Source organism: Sardina pilchardus, chromosome 9 (genome assembly GCF_963854185.1).
Source record: "Sardina pilchardus chromosome 9, fSarPil1.1, whole genome shotgun sequence".
NCBI classification, from domain to species: domain Eukaryota; kingdom Metazoa; phylum Chordata; class Actinopteri; order Clupeiformes; family Clupeidae; genus Sardina; species Sardina pilchardus.
The window spans coordinates 30969384-30989608 of NC_085002.1; the positions used below are offsets into that span (position 1 = coordinate 30969384).

The following is a 20225-nucleotide window of genomic DNA, read 5'->3' on the forward strand; positions in this document are numbered from 1 at the left end:
CCACTATCACGTGGTAGCTCTCCTAAGCTTTGCCCTTAAAGTAATAATAGAAGCGAATACTGTTACAAAGTGAAGAATCTCAGGTTTACACATCTTTAGTTTTACATCACCATTTACTACATAATGTCTTAAGTATGTTTTTCTAACTCCAGTGTTTCATATGATAAGGTGCCTTGTAACCTATCTACACTTCCATCTCATCACTTGAGTTTCTGTTTTGTGGTTGAATGGAAAATGCAAAGCCGTACAGAGCCATCTTTGGAAAAACTCCCACCTGGCTTGATTCGGTAAATGCCCAGAAACAAGTTCTTACGTTTAAAAGGAAGCACTGTCAGTGTGTTGAAGCAGAAGTTGTCAAATGGACAAGTCACGGCTAATTTCTTTTTTGTTGTTGCTAGGGCTGTTGAGGTTGTAGAAATAATCCTCCCTCAACTGTTGATACTACTACTCTCCTCAAATGTTGCTGTGACTTTCACAAAGATTTGCAAAAGTTACTCAGGCACCAACACGATACTAATCCTGATAATGAATGGCAAATATTTGTCTTGCTCACATTGCAGCAAAAGTTGTGAATACTCTGTGGTGACTGTGCCCAGTCATCTGAATTACTGTTAACAATGGATACTTTTTGGTTGCAGCAGTCTTCTGTCTTAAAAACTAAATGGCAGTTGAGGTTTTTTTATTTATTTTTTTTAAAGAGAGAATTATGTCACCATCGAGCAGCTGTCTCCTCCCCCAACTTACTTCCCCTCCCACTTTGACACTTTGAGAGACAACAGTGATGTCAGCAGGCATGAAATAGGAAACCACAGCGTCCTGTTAGTCAGGAAGCCATGAAAGGAGAAGACTGGGGACAGGAACAGTGTGTCCAGTTCACACATACAGTTCCACTACAGGAACCTTTGAAAAATAGGCTTTGCTTTATAAGCACGCATACAGCAAACTAAACATTTTTAGAGGACAAGTAAAGCGCACTAGAATTTAAACTGTGTATTGGTCCAATTGTAAAAGACAAGAAATTAAATACATATTATCAAATACTTACATTTGTTTATGTACAAGACATTACATATAGTCTTTTGTGGTGTGTCTTATATTACAACACATACCACAAAGACTATATAAAGAACCTAATACTAGGCTAGCATCAACAATCAATTCTGCTTAACTAAACCGGCCTAAATCTGGATTCAGTCTTACGGATGATTGGGTGTTCCAAAGGTGAAGAAAGAACTTTGATCACTGTACTGATGAGCTTACAGAGGAAAATGCTGGAACAGCATGGCTAAAATGGATATCATTACTAGACATTGTAAATGTAATGAAATGTTTTGAAATTATTAGTGGAAGGTCATTGTAGCAATAAGAAAAAGAAGAAACATATCATGAGTATTATTATGCAAGTATATTGCAACTCCATCTTGAAATAGGGGGTAGAAAATGTAAATATGTGCAAGACACGTAGACCAAGACCAAAGTGTACAAAGGTGTTTAGTATCACCCCCTGGTGGCCAATATGCAAAGTTCCATTTATTTTATATAACCTTTACAAATTACAAATCCTCAAGGCACATTTGATAAATTATTCCAGTGATATTCTTGGACACTATCTAGTGATATCACAAAATCCTAGTAGGAGAAATGTATAATACATACATGTTCTAAAACAGAATTGTCTGCTTGACAATAGGTCTGCATATCAACCTCAGTTATGATGAGACTCCCTCAATTTCTTCCTAGCGGCTTTGTGCTTCTTTCTGTACTCCTGAGGAAAAAAATAATGCAAGTAAACAACTTTTTTTGGTCATAACCTGATGTGGGTTCATATTACATCACAATATTTCAGACAGATGAGGGGAAATACACCGTTTGGTGTTTTCCACATTTTCTTACTACAGTTCTTGATGCGGTTACAGTGCAAGTTGCAACAGCAATTGTAAAAACACAAAGCGCTAACCTAACCTGCATGCATAGATTCTTACTTTCATTTAACAGGAAAAAAGACAAATGCATTCAGAGAAAGACTGCAGACTATTTGCGCTCTAGGCCTACAGTACTGTCTAGAAGTTGATCTCTATATTGTATTTATATCAGAAAGTGATTTAAGTGTAATGTTATTGTCACATTTAAAGTAAACTGTCCATATCACAATCACTGCAATTTTGACATCTACAAGTAGACTAGGCTATTCCGTTGAATGAACATGTAACCACATAAAATGGGGCTGTGCTTGAGTGAAAATAGCCATAAATGAAAAGGGCACCCGTGGTCTACTGGTTAAGGAATCAGACTTGTGACCGAAGTTTGGCGGGTTAAATCGGTAGGGAAAATGTAGGTGGGGGGAGGGATTAAAACAGCTCTCCCACATCTACATCCGTGGATGAGGTGCCCTTGACCAAGGCCCCTAACCCCCCCAACTGCTCCCCGGGCAGCAACTTAAAGAGGACACCAAACACTAGATTCAATTTTCTTTGTTTGAAATATTGATTCTCACTCCATCAATCCGAATGGGTTGAATGATGTCAGGGACACTGGTTTAGAAATAACAAGTTCTACAAAGCTACATTTTTGCTACAGTGTAGCGCCATCTTGGGCTACAATAGAACGTTACGTCACTGGGTTGGTTGGCTTAAAAATTGTACAATCGTAAACGCCTAATATCATAGAGCGCTTTGCATCCGCATCTTTGGTAAACACTATGAAAAGGCTAAATTGTAAACAGCAAAATCCTAAATTACTTTCCACTGCTCTGGATGTGTAGGTATACTCCTAGTGTGCGTGGGCCCCCAGCTCACTGCTCCAAGTGTGTGTGTGTATGAGTATGAGTATGAAGGTGTGCACACTACACCCGGATGGATAAAATGCAGAGAACAAATTTCCCCACAGGACAACCCCTTCCGCCACACTTTACTGTTTTTTTCATATTCAACTTTGAATTCATATTCAACTACTAAGACGAGTTAATACATACCTCTCACGTTTCAATGCGTGCCGTGCACTCACTGGCTCTGGTGCGCGGCGCTACTTTGATAGCACTTAGCTAGCCCAGTTCATTCATTAGGATCCAAACAGAGATGAAGTTAGAAGCGACCAAACACCTCCATGTTTTCCCTCCATGTTTAAAATACAGTAACACAGTTTTCCCTATGTTACAAACAAGTAATAGGGAAAACATGGAGGTGTTTGGTCGCTTCTAACTTCATCTCTGTTTGGATCCTAATGAATGAACTGGGCAAGCTAAGTGCCATCAAAGTTGTGCCGAGCACCAGAGCCAGTGAGTGCACGCATTGAAACGTGAGAGGTATGTATCAACTTGTCTTAGTTAAGGAATAACGTAGTTTAAAAAACGGTGAAGTGTTCCTTTAAAAATAAACACCTGATACCAAATTTAAATGTAAAATTGACTTTTTTCGAAGCATAGGGAGGGAAAGTAATCCCATCGCCCCCTGCTGGTTGCGTTCCTAGAGGCTAGCGGGAGTGGATGGGATTTTCTTTTAGAAAAAATATATCTCGGCCCACAATGGGAACTTAGTTAAATGCCTTCCACATGCTATGCATTGGGGTCAGCTCTATTGCTTCTAGTGGTCATACTTTATTTTTTAGGATCAGTTTAATTGTTTTGAGTTTTTTTGTAACATGGTGATAACGAACTACAGTAGCATGTGACGTCACCAGTTTGGGTGCTTTATCTCCAACTGATCAAAACGGCAATTTGCTAAACTGGCTTTACATATTTTTGTAATAACAGAGAGCGATGTAAACCGTGTGGTAATTACCTTTATGTTGGGATAACTTGTGTTGTGCTCCTACTTACACAAGAGCTGGCAGTAAGTGTGATTGTCAACTAACTAACTAACTAACAGGCTAATAAACAAACCATGCTAGGTGAATAACGTCAAAGGGTAAAGCCACGTCACTTGTAATTGTAGTCTGTTTATGAAATGAAAAGAGCAATTACGTTTTTTGTTTTTTAAATAAGCCGAAAAAAGGTCTGATATTTTCACAGTTTGTAGATTATTACAGTATGCAGACTGAAAAATATTTTTGGTGGATAAAATTGTTGGTATAGCTGCGTAGTATTTATTTGAAAAGTCGGTCTATGGGACTTAGGAGTCATTGCACAAGAAAACCAGGCAAAACCAGCAGGAGGTCGGAAGAAAGGGTCGGCCAAATCGGCTCATACTTTGTACATGTGTTAAATATGTGGAACTATGAACAGCCATATACTTAAAACCCTCCAGCTGTTTTTTGTTTTGGAGTTCTGGGACCCATCCAACAATTCATGGCTGAAAATGACTGAAATTGCCATTTCTACCCTGATTATCCTGATAAAGATATAAACATAAGCTTTATATTTCCATAGAGCCTAGGCAGCATAGTTTTAAAGACCAAAAAATGCACTGGGGGCTATCTACACCACTGAAAGGAGAATTTTCATTTTTAAGAGGCATCTCGTATTCGCAGTGGCTTTGGTGGAAGGTTTTACTGTTGCTGGAGAAAGGAACATCTACTGTTTCAAAAACAATTGTCGTCTAATTGGGCCACACATAACGTGTCGTGCCAGGATGGTCTTCACAGGGGGTTTTCGGGTTTTGGACTATAATAAACCAGGTAATAATATCTCACTACAGGGTAATTTATGGTAAATTTTTTTACCACTTTATGACAAATTGTTAAAGAAAGCTTTAATTAACTAGAAAAGCACTCGGAGAGTGCAGACCTCCGCATTCATTGTTGTTCTTGGTTGTCATACATTTGAACCTAGACTATTCAGATCGCCACCGAGTGGCCATACCATGCCATTACATCGCAAACAAACAAACTGACAAACAAACAAACCCTGATGAAAATATAATCCCCTTGGCGAAGGTAATTAGTAATGTTGATTTGGGCTCCATATGGGGGAAAAGGATACTTGAAAAGGAACTTTTCGAGGAGCATTTTACACATTCTGTTGCTCTCGATGTAGGCTATGAGTAAGTTCCTTACTAAATTATTGTGTACATTTACTATGTGGCACATAATGAAAAAGGCTCGGCATGGGGGTTATCAGGACATTTTTGGAGCTGCTCTTCGATAGGAACGCAACCGCTTGGGGCGCTGGTTTTCACTTTCCCTCCCAATTGGCAGTCAACTAAATTATCATCTATAGTTAACTCCCCACCAGTTTTAACATATGCCCTAGACATGCAACCAAAGAAACTTGGCTATTCCATATCAAATCACCCAGATGATCCATGATTACCCTTTCAGGAAAAAAACAAAACAAACAAACAAACAAACAAACAAAAACCTTACATGTGCCCCTATTCCGATATTAAGTGATTACTAGTGCAGTGCCCGTACAAACAATGTTTTCCAAGAAACTTGTTGCCAAATGACGTGATGCAGGTAGATCATGTTAGATTGGTGATGTAGAATCAGGCCCGTGCATTTAGTAGAGCTTTTTACTGTCTTTGCAAAGTAAAAAAAGTGAAGGGGAAAGGCGTTTGAGTTGCAGCTAATGCCAATATTAGACACATTACATACCTGTGCGCTTTTGCTGTTGTTGGGAAATGATAGCCTAAAGCTAACTGTGGCCTAAAAGCTGACCATGGCAATGCCAGTGCTATGAACTCGGAAGTGATGTTTGAATGAATGTTATGCCCATAGCCGGTGTCCAGATAGATTCGAGAACGGCTGTTTTAAATGCAAATTTTAACAGAATGCTACCGACGTGCGTGTCGGCATTACAAGATCAGCAACCTGATCAGGCAACAGAACCGCTAGGCAACCGCAGTTGTTGATGAGTAGCCTATGCAACGTTACGTTACTGCAGCCTGCTTACCAACATGGGTGCATGTGTGTCGGACTCAGCATGTTTATCCCACATGAACAATCTTGAAACGGTCCGTTGTTTACCTGAGACATCGTAATTTCCATGAATGGCAACACGTGAGTTTTTCAGCTAAATGGGCTTTTTTGTTTCTATGCTGGAGTGAGTGAAAAGGGGTGTGGCTGAAGTGCGGAGAGTGGTAGAATTGTGGGATTGCGGTAGAGTTGTATTTTGCTTAATTTAACGATATCTTTGTCATTTTCTGTCCAAAAATTACCAAACTTTGCACTGCACTCACACATGTCATTAGCAATACATGTGTCAAATTTTAGGTCAGTCGGATGAGTGGTTCGAGAGTTATGCATGGAACACACAGACAGAGTGACACACAGACAGACGTTCCTTGCATTAATAAATAGATGTAATAATAGGATAATAAATCTCTTTCCGGGTCTAACAGCGTTCAGACTCATTTGTTTTTCTCCATAGACAGTAAAATAAAATAAAAATTCCGCTATTCAGAGTAGCCTTAAATACATCTGGCTGCACAGTTAATTAGCCTACTCTATTAAAGGTAAACTATGCAACGTTTTTCAGTTAATCAATTCGTTCCATACTGTTATATATGATTAAATGAGTCATTACCGGTCGAACTATGTTTTTTTTCGGCTGCCCTAGTGGTCTGTAGCGGTAGAACCACGCTTGCAATTTCAGGAGCCCTCGGGCACGCACCCATGGTCTACTCCAGGAAGCGTCATGTAAAGTCTCACGAAAAGGCACGGCAGACTGACGGATTGAGGAGTTTTGTAAAATATACACGCTAAAGCTGTAGGGGAAGCTCTGCAGAGAAATATGCAAGCATAAAACGAGTGAAACCGAAACCGGCGATGAAATCGCCAATCCTGCATAGTTTTCCTTTAAAGTTTAGCAATTTTGTTTTACAATCACTAAAACAGAGGTGATGATGACAAAGTTTACAAGTTGCAAAAAACGTCTGGCTGCGCTAGTAAATGTCTTTTCACAAACGAGCTGTTGAGAAATCCAAAATATTAGGTCTACGGTTCTAATCACTTTCAAGCAGTCCTCTGAAAAAGTATCGAAGCTGGAAGCTGAAAGGCATATTTATCTAGAACAATTTAAAAACTGTTAAAGATACAGACCTAACAGTTGTAACTTCTCCACAAATCTAGCATGTTGGCCTTTTAAAGTCTACTTCTACTTCTATTCTTCATCTTTCAGGATTTTACCTCTATTAAAGATGTCCTCCTCTCCTCCCACTCTTCTCTTTGATCCTCTAGCTTTGCAGGCCTGCAAAACATTTTGGGTCCCTCTAAAACAGGGAAAAACGGTTGTTATACATTTCACAATATAGAGCATCCACAGACCATACACAATCTAGCAGAACTCTACCTTTCAGACGATCATCATCATGGTAGAAAAAGAACAACATCCTCTTGGAGGGCTTCGGATCTCTATGGGCAAAGAAATAATGAAGGGGATTTTAACTGCATATGAAGAAATGTTTAAGAACATAGGGTAAATGTTTAGAGAAGTTCTGAACATTCTAAAAGCACAGACTTACTCGACTGCAATCACTGAGGCGATCTTATTTTTTCCCTCATTTTCCTCTGTATCCTCCTCTTCAGAGCTACTATCCTGGAAACGGGGGTCTCCCTGCCATGACACCTTGGGTCCTCTTAATGGCTCAATCTTGTATTCATCTGTAAAACATGGTTGCAGGGCAGGTAGCTTTTTATCAAACCTTGAAGTTCTATAATCATCTAGACTGAAGGTAGAAAACGATCAATCAAATTTATAGAAAAAGTAACCCATTAAGGTGGCTAAATGGTTAAACACAGTATGCCACATAGCGACAATATGTTTTGGTATTGCTGTGCAATAATAATGGCCATTCTTCATTTACATAATAGAATTTGTAGCCTAAGTGCAGCTACGTACCGGTCTTAACATTAGCATCTGCCCCAATTTCTGTATCCTCTCCAAAAAAGGAGAACTTGAAACCAGATGATTCAACTTTATCTGGAGCAGCAAGTGAGACAATGCCTGACTGCGTGTCTAAGTTGCCCTCTGCCGTTGAGCTCTCCTCCTTTTTCTTTTCTGCTTCTCCATCCTCTTCTTTCTTGTCCCATGACACATCCTTCTCTCCTTCCACTGTTATTGAAGTTGACCCAAACACCTCTTTCAGGTCCACTGCAACATCATAAAAGATATCCTTGGACACCTCAGGAAGTTTTTCTGCCTCTGCTAGTTTCTTCCGCCTGGTAGCCTTCCTGTGAGTTAGAGAAAAGGAAGGGAAGAAGGAATAAAGAAATGAAGGGTAATTGAACTTCAAACACAAACAGAAATACTGTAAGAAACTGTAATACAAAATGACTAAGATATTAAGAAATGTGTTTTGCCATTACCCTTCTGTTTTAGGCTCTTTCTTTTTCTCAAAGGCTGCATGGTCTTCTCGAGTAGGGTCATAATGCAGAGCTGATATATCTCTGGAGAACAAGAAAAGATTTGCCACACCAGCTTATAAATATTTAGATCATATACTTTAACTAACTTATTTCATTATTTTATGAAGCCACAGATTACATGTGCATAGGAACATAGGTATTACATAGTATTAGCCACATATGCAATTGGTCGCTGCTGTTCTCGAGACATGGCAAGATAGAAATTTAACTTCACAATTGACTTTCAAAACATTAAAACTACTATGTAAAAATATGATTGAGACATTTGTTAAACTAGTGTAGTGTAGTTTATTCAAAACATGCTATTCCTGTGCTCGTAAACCATATCCTAACTAGAAAAGCACTCAGAGAGCACAGAACTGTACTGCAGACAACGTTTGGGTTAATCCTCTACATGTATCAGATCATTACTTCATTAGATTCTCTGTGCGTCTCCTTGATAACCCTACAGTTCCTGCTCCGACGATGTCATTCCGACGGAACCTCAGAAGCCTCTCAAGTGAACATTTTGCAACATTAGTAACTTCTGCTCTACCTATCCCGAGTTCATTCTCATCACTTGAGGTTAATGACGCTACAGAGACTCTTTGCTCTACACTGGCATCCTGTCTGAATGTAGCATGTCCTCTTTCCACAAGACCCACTCGTTCTAAACCTCGCCATCCATGGCTGACAAACAGTATACGCTCAGTTCGCAAGGAACTTAGAGCTGCTGAAAGGAAATGGCATAAATCTGGAGATAGAAATGATCTTAGTAAATACCAGTCTATGCTTTCATCTTTTTCATCCACTGTCACACTTGCAAAAAGAACATACTATCAGAGTAAGATTGAGAACGCCACTGACAGCAGAAAACTTTTTTCTACATTCAAGTCTCTTCTCAATCCTCCACCACCGCCATCAGCTACTTCACTGTCAGCAGATGACTTTGCAACATTTTTCACTGAGAAAGTTGCTAAGATAAGTGCTCAGTTTGATGACCCTGTAAGAAGGACTCTGCCTGGTGTTAACATGATGCCATCATTGGACTTTTTCTCTCCTCTTGATGAGGAAGCGGTCTCTCAACTGCTTCAGCGAAGCCGTCCAACAACATGCCCTTTGGATCCTGTCCCGTCTACTCTCCTGCAGTCTATAGTGAGAAAGTGGTCTTCAAGCAAATGTGTGACTTCCTCTATCAGAATAACCTACTAGACCCTATGCAGTCTGGTTTCAAAAGTGGTCATTCTACTGAAACTGCTCTTCTATCTGTGACTGAAGCATTGAGAGTAGCTAAGTCCTCTGCTCAGTCATCAGTGTTAATTCTGTTAGATTTATCTGCAGCCTTTGATACGGTTAACCATGACATTCTCCTTTCTACACTATATGAACTGGGAATTTCTGGGAAAGCTCTTGACTGGTTCAAATCTTACCTTAAAGGGCGTTCTTTCAGCGTGTCTTGGCAGGGACAGATATCAAAGTCTCATGACCTCACTACAGGAGTCCCTCAAGGATCAGTATTAGGGCCCCTCCTTTTCTCTATTTACACCACTTCTTTAGGTGGGATTATTCGCTCTCATGGATTTGAATATCATTGCTATGCGGACGACACTCAACTTTTCCTATCCTTCCCACCTGAGGACTCTAGTGTTTCCCATCGGATCTCTGCATGCCTGAAGGATATTTCAATCTGGATGAAGGATCAGCACCTTCAGCTTAATCTTTCAAAAACTGAGCTCTTGGTGTTTCCAGCAAAAACAGCCATTCCCCAACAGATGAACATCCAGCTTGATTCATCCTCATTGACTCCAACTAGATCGGCACGTAACTTGGGTGTCATAATTGATGACCAACTTACTTTCTCTGAGCATGTTGCCTCAATTGCAAAGTCATGTCGGTATACCCTGTACAACATTAGGAAGATCAGACCTTATCTGACACAAGATTCCACTCAGCTTCTTGTACAGGCAATGGTTATCTCCAAGCTGGACTACTGCAATTCCCTGTTAGCTGGCCTACCTGCTTGCGTATTAAGACCACTACAGTTGATTCAGAATGCTGCAGCACGACTGGTCTTCAATCAGCCAAAGAGGACACATGTAACCCCTCTCCTAGTTACTCTCCACTGGCTCCCTATAGTAGCCAGAATTAAATTTAAATCTCTCACTCTGGCCTATAGGACACTGACTGGATCTGCTCCTAGCTACTTCAGTTCTTTGATCAAGACGTACATTCCCAACCGCCCATTGCGATCTTCTGAGGAGCGTCTGTTATGTCGACAAACCATTCATGCTAGGTCAAACTGTAGATCCTATTCTTCAGTGGTTCCGTGTTGGTGGAATGAGTTGCCCAGTGCTCTCCGTTCCAGCAACAGTTTTGGATCTTTCAAGAGGGGTCTTAAGGCATATTTGTTTAATATGCACTTAGTCTTTTGAGCGTTTGTTATGTGTTATGGTTTGTATAATAGTATTGTTTTGTTATAATTTGTCCATTGTTAGAATTTGACATTTATTCTGCTATTGTCCTTAAATTTAGCCTTACCATGCTAGAGTTATTGTTATTATATAATTAACTGAGTGACTTATTTGATTGCTATTCTCATTTCATTGTTTTATTTCTCATTAGGTTAGTGCTTAATTGATTGTTTTATTGATAATATTGCTATTCTCCCCTTTTGTAATTGTTCACTGTTATTTAATTTGTATTGTTATTTATTTGTATGTCGCTTTGGACAAAGGCGTCTGCTAAATAACCATAACCATAACCATAACCATAACCATAACTCCGTCTGTATGGTTCTTCCTAGGATGTCATACATTTGAACCTAAACATTTCAGATCGCCACCACGTGGCCATACCATGCCCTTACACCACTAAGCGAAAAACATAAACGCCGCCGGAATCCCGAAGGTGATACGGATCACTCCCAAAATCGTTTCTGGGTCATTCCATGCCAAACGTACAAATGCCCCCACTCGACCGTCACAGATTTGGCTGAAAAAAATCAAGGTTGTTCACACACTTCTTAATAGGTGTAGTCCCAAATATAAGCTCTCTACTCCCAACAGTTTTATCAAAAAACATGTTTTAGCAACTACCCCCCCCCCCCCCCTGCATTTTTAAGCAATGCTTTCTGAAGAGCCATTTTCAAATTGCTAATACTATAAAAGTGTTTAAGCTAGCTCGTTCAAACTTCCCAGACTTAAAATATGCTACCATGACTTGAGGAATATGGATTTCCAAGAGAGTGGCTTGGGTATATCATAGTATTTCTGGTGCTTGAATTTATGATATGATATATGATACTATGATATACCCAAGCCACACCCTTGGAAATCCATATTCCTCAAGTCATGGTAGCATATTTTAAGCCTGGGAAGTTTGAATGAGCTAGCTTAAACACTTTTATAGTATTAGCAATTTGAAAAAAGCATTGCTTAAAAATTCAGGGGGGGGGGGGTAGTTGCTAAAACATGTTTTGTGACAAAACTGTTGGGAGTAGAGAGCTAATATTTGGGACTATTAAGAAGTGTGTGAACAACCTTGATTTTTTTCAGCCAAATCTGTGACGGTCGAGTGGGGACATTTGTACGTTCGGCATGGAATGACCCTTCTCCCTTGGGTAATTTCTGACCTTCTCTGAAAATTTCAATCCATCGAAATCCATCCATTACTTTTTGAGTTATCTTGCTAACAAACAGACAGACAGACAGACAGACAGACAGACAGACAGACAGACAGACAGACAGACAGACAGACAGACAGACAGACAGACAGACAAAACATAGTTATCCCTTTTGCCTGCTTAGAAATGCACCACGTTTTATTTTGTCTCACCATACTTGGTTGTGTGATTACTCTACTAACTGTATTTTAATAGGGAAAACATGGAGGTGTTTGGTCGCTTCTAACTTCATCTCTGTTTGGATCCTAATGAATGCATTGGGCTAGCTAAGTGCTATCAAAGTTGCGCCGCGCGCCAGAGCCAGTGAGTGCACGCATTGAAACGTAACAGGTATGTTTCAACTCGTCTTAGTTAAGGGAATAACGTAGTTTAATATGAAAATTTTGCAAAAACGGTGAAGTGTTCCTTTAAAGCCATACAGAGCTTCATTCTAAAGCTGCCAAATTCCACAAACAGGCTCAATCGTCGAGATTTCGGTGTCAAACACTCGTTTTCATGCTAGGCAATCCAGGCAATGCAAATCAAACAGGCTAATAGGCCTACTGGAAAAAGCACCATGCCAATCTCTAACTATGGTGAAGGGTATGTGATGATGTGGGGCTATTTTAATAATGCCAAGGGAACTTTATCAGGATGCATAATATCCTGGATCCATGAAATAGCTGGCCTTAAAAAATATAAAAATCTGCCTGCCCCCATGTTAACCCTATGTGTTAAACTCCCATAGGGTTACATAGGGGGTCAAATACTTCCTTCCCTTAGCATTTAAGGAAAACATTTATTTATTTACGATACATTCTTCAATCACAAAGAAAATTGGTGTCCTTGGCGGTTTGATTTTTACTCATTTCTTGAATACATGTGCTCCACACTGTCTATATATAGATCGCAGGACCAACCAAACTATGAAAAAAAGTGTGACTTAAAAACACATCAGGCTGCTATTAAGTGAACTACTGAATTACCCTCTAAACATCATGGTAATATAATAAAATTAGGAATAAAAAAGTGTGTGTCTACCTTATGTTAAATGCTTTAACCCTGACTGTTAATATTCCCACCAAGCTAACATATATGGTAACAACAACTTTTCTCTCCCTCCCTGTGTATGTAACAGACAGAACCATTAATGTAGATATGACATAGACAATAGCTGTATGGGCAGGATTTAGGACAAGACAAAGGGGGTATCAGTCTGGTAATGGGAAAGGAAAGGTGTTTTGAGTCTTGGTGCTTGAAGCTTGGCCATTATCACCTGTACGCTCGAATATAGCACTGGCTCCATAGTGGGCCTGCAGCTACAGTGTGCTTCTTTTACCAATATTTAACAATATATTTTATATTTCTTATCCAAACAATGTCAAACTCAGCACTGTATTCACTTGTGCCCGTGGCAAGACACCTGCCAAGTTTGAAATCAGTTGAGATAACGGTTTGAGATAACACAAACAGACAGATGTTTCTGTCATTATATACTATAGATTAATGACGTGTGAAACAAAATATTTATATTCAATTACCTGAAGATCTTACTCTTTGTAGACTCAGCAAAATTGGGCTGCTTACTTATGTTCAGAACACTCTGAAGTATTTCCATATTTTTCTTCTTTTCTTCCACAAGTGTTTCCTCAATTACAGGCGTCATATTATCTTCAATACAAGAAGTGACATGTAAAAGTATATTAGCATAGTGCTACCAAAAATAAAGAGGAACTTTTAAAATGGCCATTCACTGAGGTCCCACCTGAATTCTTAAGTTGAGCCTCCTCCTCTTCCTCCTCCTCACTATCCATAAACCTTGAATCCATTTGGAATCGTTCATCTGCTCCAAATCGAGATTGTAACTCCATGAGCTATAAAAACACACCAGAGATGAACAATTACTCATTTCAAAATAACATCAAAACCGAGACTTGCGTGCATACATTCATCAAAGTTAGAAACAGATAAACCACTCTCTTTACTCAACCAAAAACAGGACCTCCGTAGGCACTACATACCTTCTGCCCGGCTTTGCCTTCAAACTGGGGTTTAATCTGGAATCGTTCTTCATCTAAAGCGTTATCCTCCTCCTCACTGCTGTCAAAGAGCCTGGAAGCTCCTGATATTTTTGGCTAATGAAAAATGTAGGAGTGGTCAACAGTTATATTCATTCAACCCTGTGCATGAATGTAAGACACCAACATTGCAGACTATAATGCAAATTATGTGAAACTAAAGATAATATTGTTTTTTTCCCAGTCACAAACGTCAGTTACAAATACCTTTAAATTGACTTCCTGTTTGTTTTGATTTTTTCTGCCAGTATCCTTTGAGTCCTCTCCCAAGAGGTTGTTTCCTCTGGTGGCTGGAAGGGAGGAGTCCTCCAACTCAACCTCACTATCATTATCAGAATCAAACACTATGTGTTTCCCTTTATTTGCATTTGGTGTATCCTGGAGAACAGAAGAGACAGAGAAAGAAATTAAGGAGCAGAGAAAAATGAGGGTAAAACTACGAATTATTATTTTTCCTAGTAGCATTTCCATTTCATGAATGAAATGTGGAAACACTGTTTTGTTGGTTGTCGTCAGGCCTCAGATTATCAATCTCAAAAGATCAAATTCAAGCAATTACAATTTTTTTAAAAACTATTTTACAGTAAATGCAATATCAACCTGTGACAGGGTTTCAAGGGACAGGGTAGATTAGAGTAAACACATTTGGTCAGGTAGACAGTGGCAGCAGAGCAGGGCTTAAAAACTCACCACTTCAGCAAGTGCACCCTGGATAAGCTTCTTCTGTTGTGCAGACTCCATTTGTCTCTGCTCTAGAGCAGCGAGACGCCTCTCATTGTCCTGCCTTTGCTTCTCAGCATCACACACCTGAACACGGATAGGTTTTTTTCTGGGTGGTCTAGATTCCTCATTGTGCTCTTTGGAGGAAATAGCCTCAGGTTTAGTGGCATGTTTGACTTGATCACAGAGTTCACTGTTTGACCGTTTCTCTGTTGTCTCATGTAATCTGGTAGAATAAGTATTCTCTAAGGTCTCTGGAACATCACTTCTTTCTTCATCTCTAGTTTCCAAGTCTTCACAGGATGTCAAAACATTTTCTGAAATGCTGTTCTTGTCATGGGTTGAAGAATCACTGATGGATGGATTGTTGCATTCAGAGTTTGCAACTGAACATGAGGGCTCTACAAGGAGAACCTTAGCTTGACGTTCTGATGTGCACTGTTCTGATTTAGAGACAGTGTTAGATGTTTGTTCCCTTGCACTGTCATCAGTTTTCATGCAGGGGGTTGGCTCTGGTTCTGAGGCATCTGAAACTCCAAAGAGACTCTTTGTTCCTATAAATTCTGGAAGAGATGAATTACTCTTTTTCTTTGACTTCTTTCGTTTGGGTTTCTTTCCCTCCGATTCGTCTTCACTGCTGCATGTTTCCATAATAGAGGCTAAAATGTCCTCCGGGTTGATACACCTTTTCTGTAGTGACTTAACGGACATTGGTTTGGGTGATGCCTCGTGAGAGTTTACAACTTCATCATCTGAGGTTTCTAAGGATTGTTTAGCAAGCGATTCAAGATCTCCTAATGATATCTCTAACCTGCAACAATTGGTCATCATAGCTTCATAATCTGACTCCACGCTACTGTAAGATTCTGAGTCACTGTCTGGGTTCTCACCATTTCCACGGTCTATGATGTGTTTCTTCTCAGCTAATGTGTTCTCATATTTGTTGGACTGCATTTCACCAAGCAATTCAGGTTTTGAATACATATTCTGTTCAGTATCTGGAGCATCCAAAGCTTTACTCCGGGTCAGAATCTCATCAGTGTCTGCCGAGTCATAGTCTTGGTCACTATCCAAATGCCCAGATGTTGTCAGATTTTTGCTCTCTCCAGGCTGTAATATGCTGGCCTTTACTATAAAGTCATCCCCAACCACCTCTAAACCATCTTCAGTCTCTTTTTCCATGCCATGAGGTACTTCATTTGTGATCACCATTTCATTGTCACCACTATCCAAGGTGGATCTTGATTCCAGGTGCATAATGTTTAGTTTCCCGGAAATTCTATCATCACCAACAAAATTCTTCATATCTAATCTGCTTGTTGTAGGATTTCTCTGGCCTTCACATAGTTTCAGGTGTGTACCCAACGGACATGACAAATCCATTTTGATCTTCTTAGGTTTTGTTTTTTGTGGTGGGAATTCCCCCCTTCTCTTTTTACTGATTTCATCATCACCACCAGGTATCTCCCATGTCAACTGAGAGACTGGAGTCATTTCTGATTCGGTCATTGTATCAAATTTCTTTATGTTGTGGCAGTGTTTGGATGGATCATACTTAAAAATGTGAAGAACAGTTAAGGAAAACATCTGACTACAAGCATGAAATTCTCATAAAATCAAATCACTAGTTTTATGAACTTTGGACAGCAGAGCATATAAGCTTTACAAACGTCACATATATCCAAGACACTCATGTCTGTCTGTCTGTGCACAACTTCCCCCTATACAGTTATGCTGACAAATCTGAACCTAATGAGGATTTCCAAAACACCAAAGGATATCTTGCTCTTGCCTTCACATTTGAGATTAAGAACAGGGAGGACACGACCAAATTTACTGACAATCCAGTCCTACAATGAAAGATGAAAAACACATTATACTTATACCTTACATTACACAGGACATACGCAGTTCAGGTGATGAGAAAATTGAGATTTTCACAAAAATATGAATCTCTGATTATAAACACTACGACATTAATAGCACTGACCAGCACCTTACAGGAAGGCTACACCGGGCACATGACTGAAGCATTCTGCTCACAGGGCGTTTTCTGCAATACTTGCCACTAATCAACGTAACTGGCTACACCAGACGTAATGGCGTTCAATATGTTTGAAAATTAAACCAGACTTCTAAAACTATTTTTCATTAAAACATACCTTGTGTCCTGGAATTTCAGTACCAGGAACAGCTGCTTTCATGTGGAAGTTTTCTACTCCTGCCTCTTTCAAGGAGTCAACTAAACTCTCATTCTGGTTAAGATGTTTAGCTTGGCCATTCTCAGCTGCTTGTTGACGTTCCACGGCAAGCCTATAAAACAATGCACAAAATTAAATGTGAATCAGGGTCATACCCAACACATTTTTATCTCATCATCAAAAAACATGGAGTAAAATGTCAGATTAGTTGAAGACCTGTGCAAGAAGCTTTCCTTTGCCATTTCAATTTGAAGTGTTCCACCTTTCCATTTTGATTTATTCAAGACTGTCATGCCTAAGGACAAAGAAACAGCAGCATTAAAACATACTTGTTCCACATGCACACACCTAGAAAAATTAAACATTGTATGCAGTACATGTAACTAAATGTAATAGCATCACACATTTTCTAAATCCATCATCTGAGACGTTCATGTTGATATATCCAAATGTCTTAACCGGATTTCCTGAGGAAGAAAATGGAAACATTTACAATTGCAAGCCATAGTCATCAGTAATTGATCAAATGTGTTGCTATAGTAATAAATACACTTACCATCTTCATCTTTCCTAGTCACTACTTCCACATCTGAAACTTCCCCAAATTTACCAAACCTGTCTTTCAAATCTTTCTCGGATATATTGTGGCTCAGACCACCAACATACAAGCGTTTTGTGATCATCATGATTAATCTGCCATACTCTATACAAAACCGACCTGCAAAAATCAACAAAACAGAGTTACATCAGGCACTAGACACATTAAATAAACAGAATTCATTGCTGACTGATATTTTATATACATTTTCTCATTATCTTGAAGGTCATGTTTGGGCATTGATATCTTAAAAATTATAATTCCCAGCCTGCTCAAACTCTGTAGGATGGAACTGTTCTCGGTACAAAGTGGATAATTAAATTTAATGAAAGTACTAATTGCACCCACTGGTTACATTAATACATAGGAGTAGGTGTTAAAATCCCTTTTGCCAAAATCCAAAGTAAAAACATATTAAGAAGCCCCTGAAAATACGAAGTCATATGAAATGCAAAGTCAAAATGATACGGAGTCATAATTAGGAAAATAAAGTATAAATTTTGAGATGCCAAAATTAGGGCTCATCTCAAAGCTATTTCTATTTGCATACCGCCTCTCTCCTCGGTTCTTGGCCCTCCAGCTCGTGCCCCAGATATTGTTTAAAGATCGACATTATTGAGGATATCCGATTTATCTAATTGCAAGCAGGAGGCCAGACCGAGGAGAGGGGATGGAGATAGAAGGTCCAATATGCAACGAAAAACAAAATAATCAGTTGGAATATTCCATCAGGTCAAGAGCAAATATGTACAGCAGGTGATGAGCACATGTAGGTGATGACAGGCTAGCCTATCTGCGATATATTGTAACGCAACATATTTGAGTCCAACTCGTTTTGATCACATGCATAACGTGTTGTGCAACATGCAATAGTGACCTAAGCAGTTTGCTGTGACACATAATAACAAGTGTATTTGACGTTAGAACTGTAAGGTATCTATGCGTATGCAGTTCGTTGTGGAAAAAGATTAAGCTTGCAACCCACCCAGCAGAAAAGGAACACCAGAAAGACGCATCATTCAGAAAGTGAGCAGGTAGCAGCAAGTTAATTTATCTAGTTCACCGCAGACAACTGTCCCCAGCTACTTTTCTCTGACACGTTTTTCTAGTGCTCATTTACTGGCTAGATATTTTGTGGTTCTGATGCAGCTGTAATGTCAATACTTCTTGGTCTCGCATGCACACCAGCAATCATGTTGCATCTGCATCTGTAGAATAATATTCGTATAAAAATGACCTGTACTTCCCGATCACCAGTTCACACCTGAAAGTGCATGCCACAAACGGAGTGGTAGTATATAAGATGCTGCCTGCCTGCCAAGTCATAACTTTGAATCTCACAATTATGACTTTATGTCTCATAATTAAGAGAAATGTCTTTCCAAGTGGTGGAAACAGGCTTCCATATCAATCAATATTTTGTCTGCAAGTACAATACTTTATTAATGTTGAACACTGGGCAACCTATTCCACCAACATGGAACCACTGATGTAAAAAATCAGAGTAAAAAAGAGTTTGACCCAGCGTTTATAGCTGGTCGACACAGCAGACGTTTGTCAGAAGACCGTAGTGGGCGGTGGGGAATATAAACTTTGATCATTGACTAAGTAGGACGGGGCAGATCCAGTCAATGTCCTATAGGCTAAACTCAGAGATTTGAATTTAATTCTGGCCACTATAGGGAGCCAGTGGAGAGTAACTAACAGAGGAGTGTACATGTGTGCTGATTGAAGACTAGACTTGCTGCAGCTATATCAATAAAACCTGACTTAACACTTAGTTTGTACACTGCATGCCCCTACGTAAATCTACTTCCACATAGATTTCTAAATGCCTAATGGCAGATGGCTTTTGAAAATGACCAAAAAACACAACCTTCCCTTATTCAATCCTTAAAATCTTCGAGCCCATTCATTATGTGGTGAGCTCAAATTGGCACAATATTAATACAATCTCATTTTACAATCTTAATTTACATTCTTTTATACACAAAAACAAGCTTACTGTTTTACACTTTCTCCAAAAGAGGGCCTTGTAGAAAATCAATAAACATGCGGTAGCCTACAAACTTGTAATGGTCTAGTCATACTATGAACATGCTTGTCTTCCATCCTACAGAGTTAGGGCTGACTGCAAACAACACTTTTCATGATATTATATGCCCAAACATTGCTTCTCAGAAAAAAAGTCAGGATGTAAAACTGAATTTACATGAAAGGTTGAAAGAATATGAAGACATATGATTTCAACAGAAATATTTTACAGGCCTTGGTTTTGGGACCCAATGAAAATACAGAACATTTGAACATCTGAAACGATGTAGCAACAATCTTATCTGATTTGACACGGAATGACGACTGTGTTGTTGGTTTTCATGCCTTTTAGATAGCTTTAACGCAGCTAACTCGTTCATGCTAACTCACGTGAAATCTAATTTTCAAATCAACCATGGTGACCAATATCAGAAAGACAAAATTACCTTAATCATACTTCCATATAATTTACATATAATCACAATCATTCAATCAACAATCAAAAAAGGATACACTTTGTAATGTACATGTATGTAGCAACTTGAAAGGAGCTTACCTGCACGTCCACCTTCCACATGTATGTGATGTGTTACAAGAAATAACTCCGAGTGCCCCCCTATCCGAATCGTACGTCGGTTCCCATGTACATTTCG

General features: G+C 39.3%; 2 protein-coding genes across 2 annotated transcripts in view; one reads left to right on the plus strand and one right to left on the minus strand.

Moving 5' to 3' along the window:
* Positions 1-1515: 1515 nt before the first annotated feature.
* Positions 1516-20174, minus strand: nol8 (nucleolar protein 8). Its single transcript, XM_062544713.1, has 17 exons — positions 20129-20174; positions 17497-17658; positions 17345-17407; positions 17157-17235; positions 16902-17052; positions 16519-16589; positions 14710-16300; positions 14227-14397; positions 13963-14076; positions 13707-13815; positions 13483-13612; positions 8242-8322; positions 7775-8106; positions 7398-7536; positions 7226-7287; positions 7063-7145; positions 1516-1765 (listed from the first exon to the last, which is right to left on the minus strand). The coding sequence occupies exons 2-17, from the start codon at positions 17624-17626 to the stop codon at positions 1706-1708; spliced, it is 3366 nt and encodes a 1121-aa protein (XP_062400697.1). The 5' UTR covers positions 17627-17658; positions 20129-20174; the 3' UTR covers positions 1516-1705.
* cenpp (centromere protein P) overlaps positions 14314-20225 on the plus strand; it is a 95186-nt gene continuing 89274 nt past the window's right edge. Inside the window, exon 1 of the mRNA XM_062544718.1 lies at positions 14314-14449. The gene's annotated coding sequence lies outside the window, so the exon portion shown is untranslated. The remainder of the gene's footprint in view (positions 14450-20225) is intronic.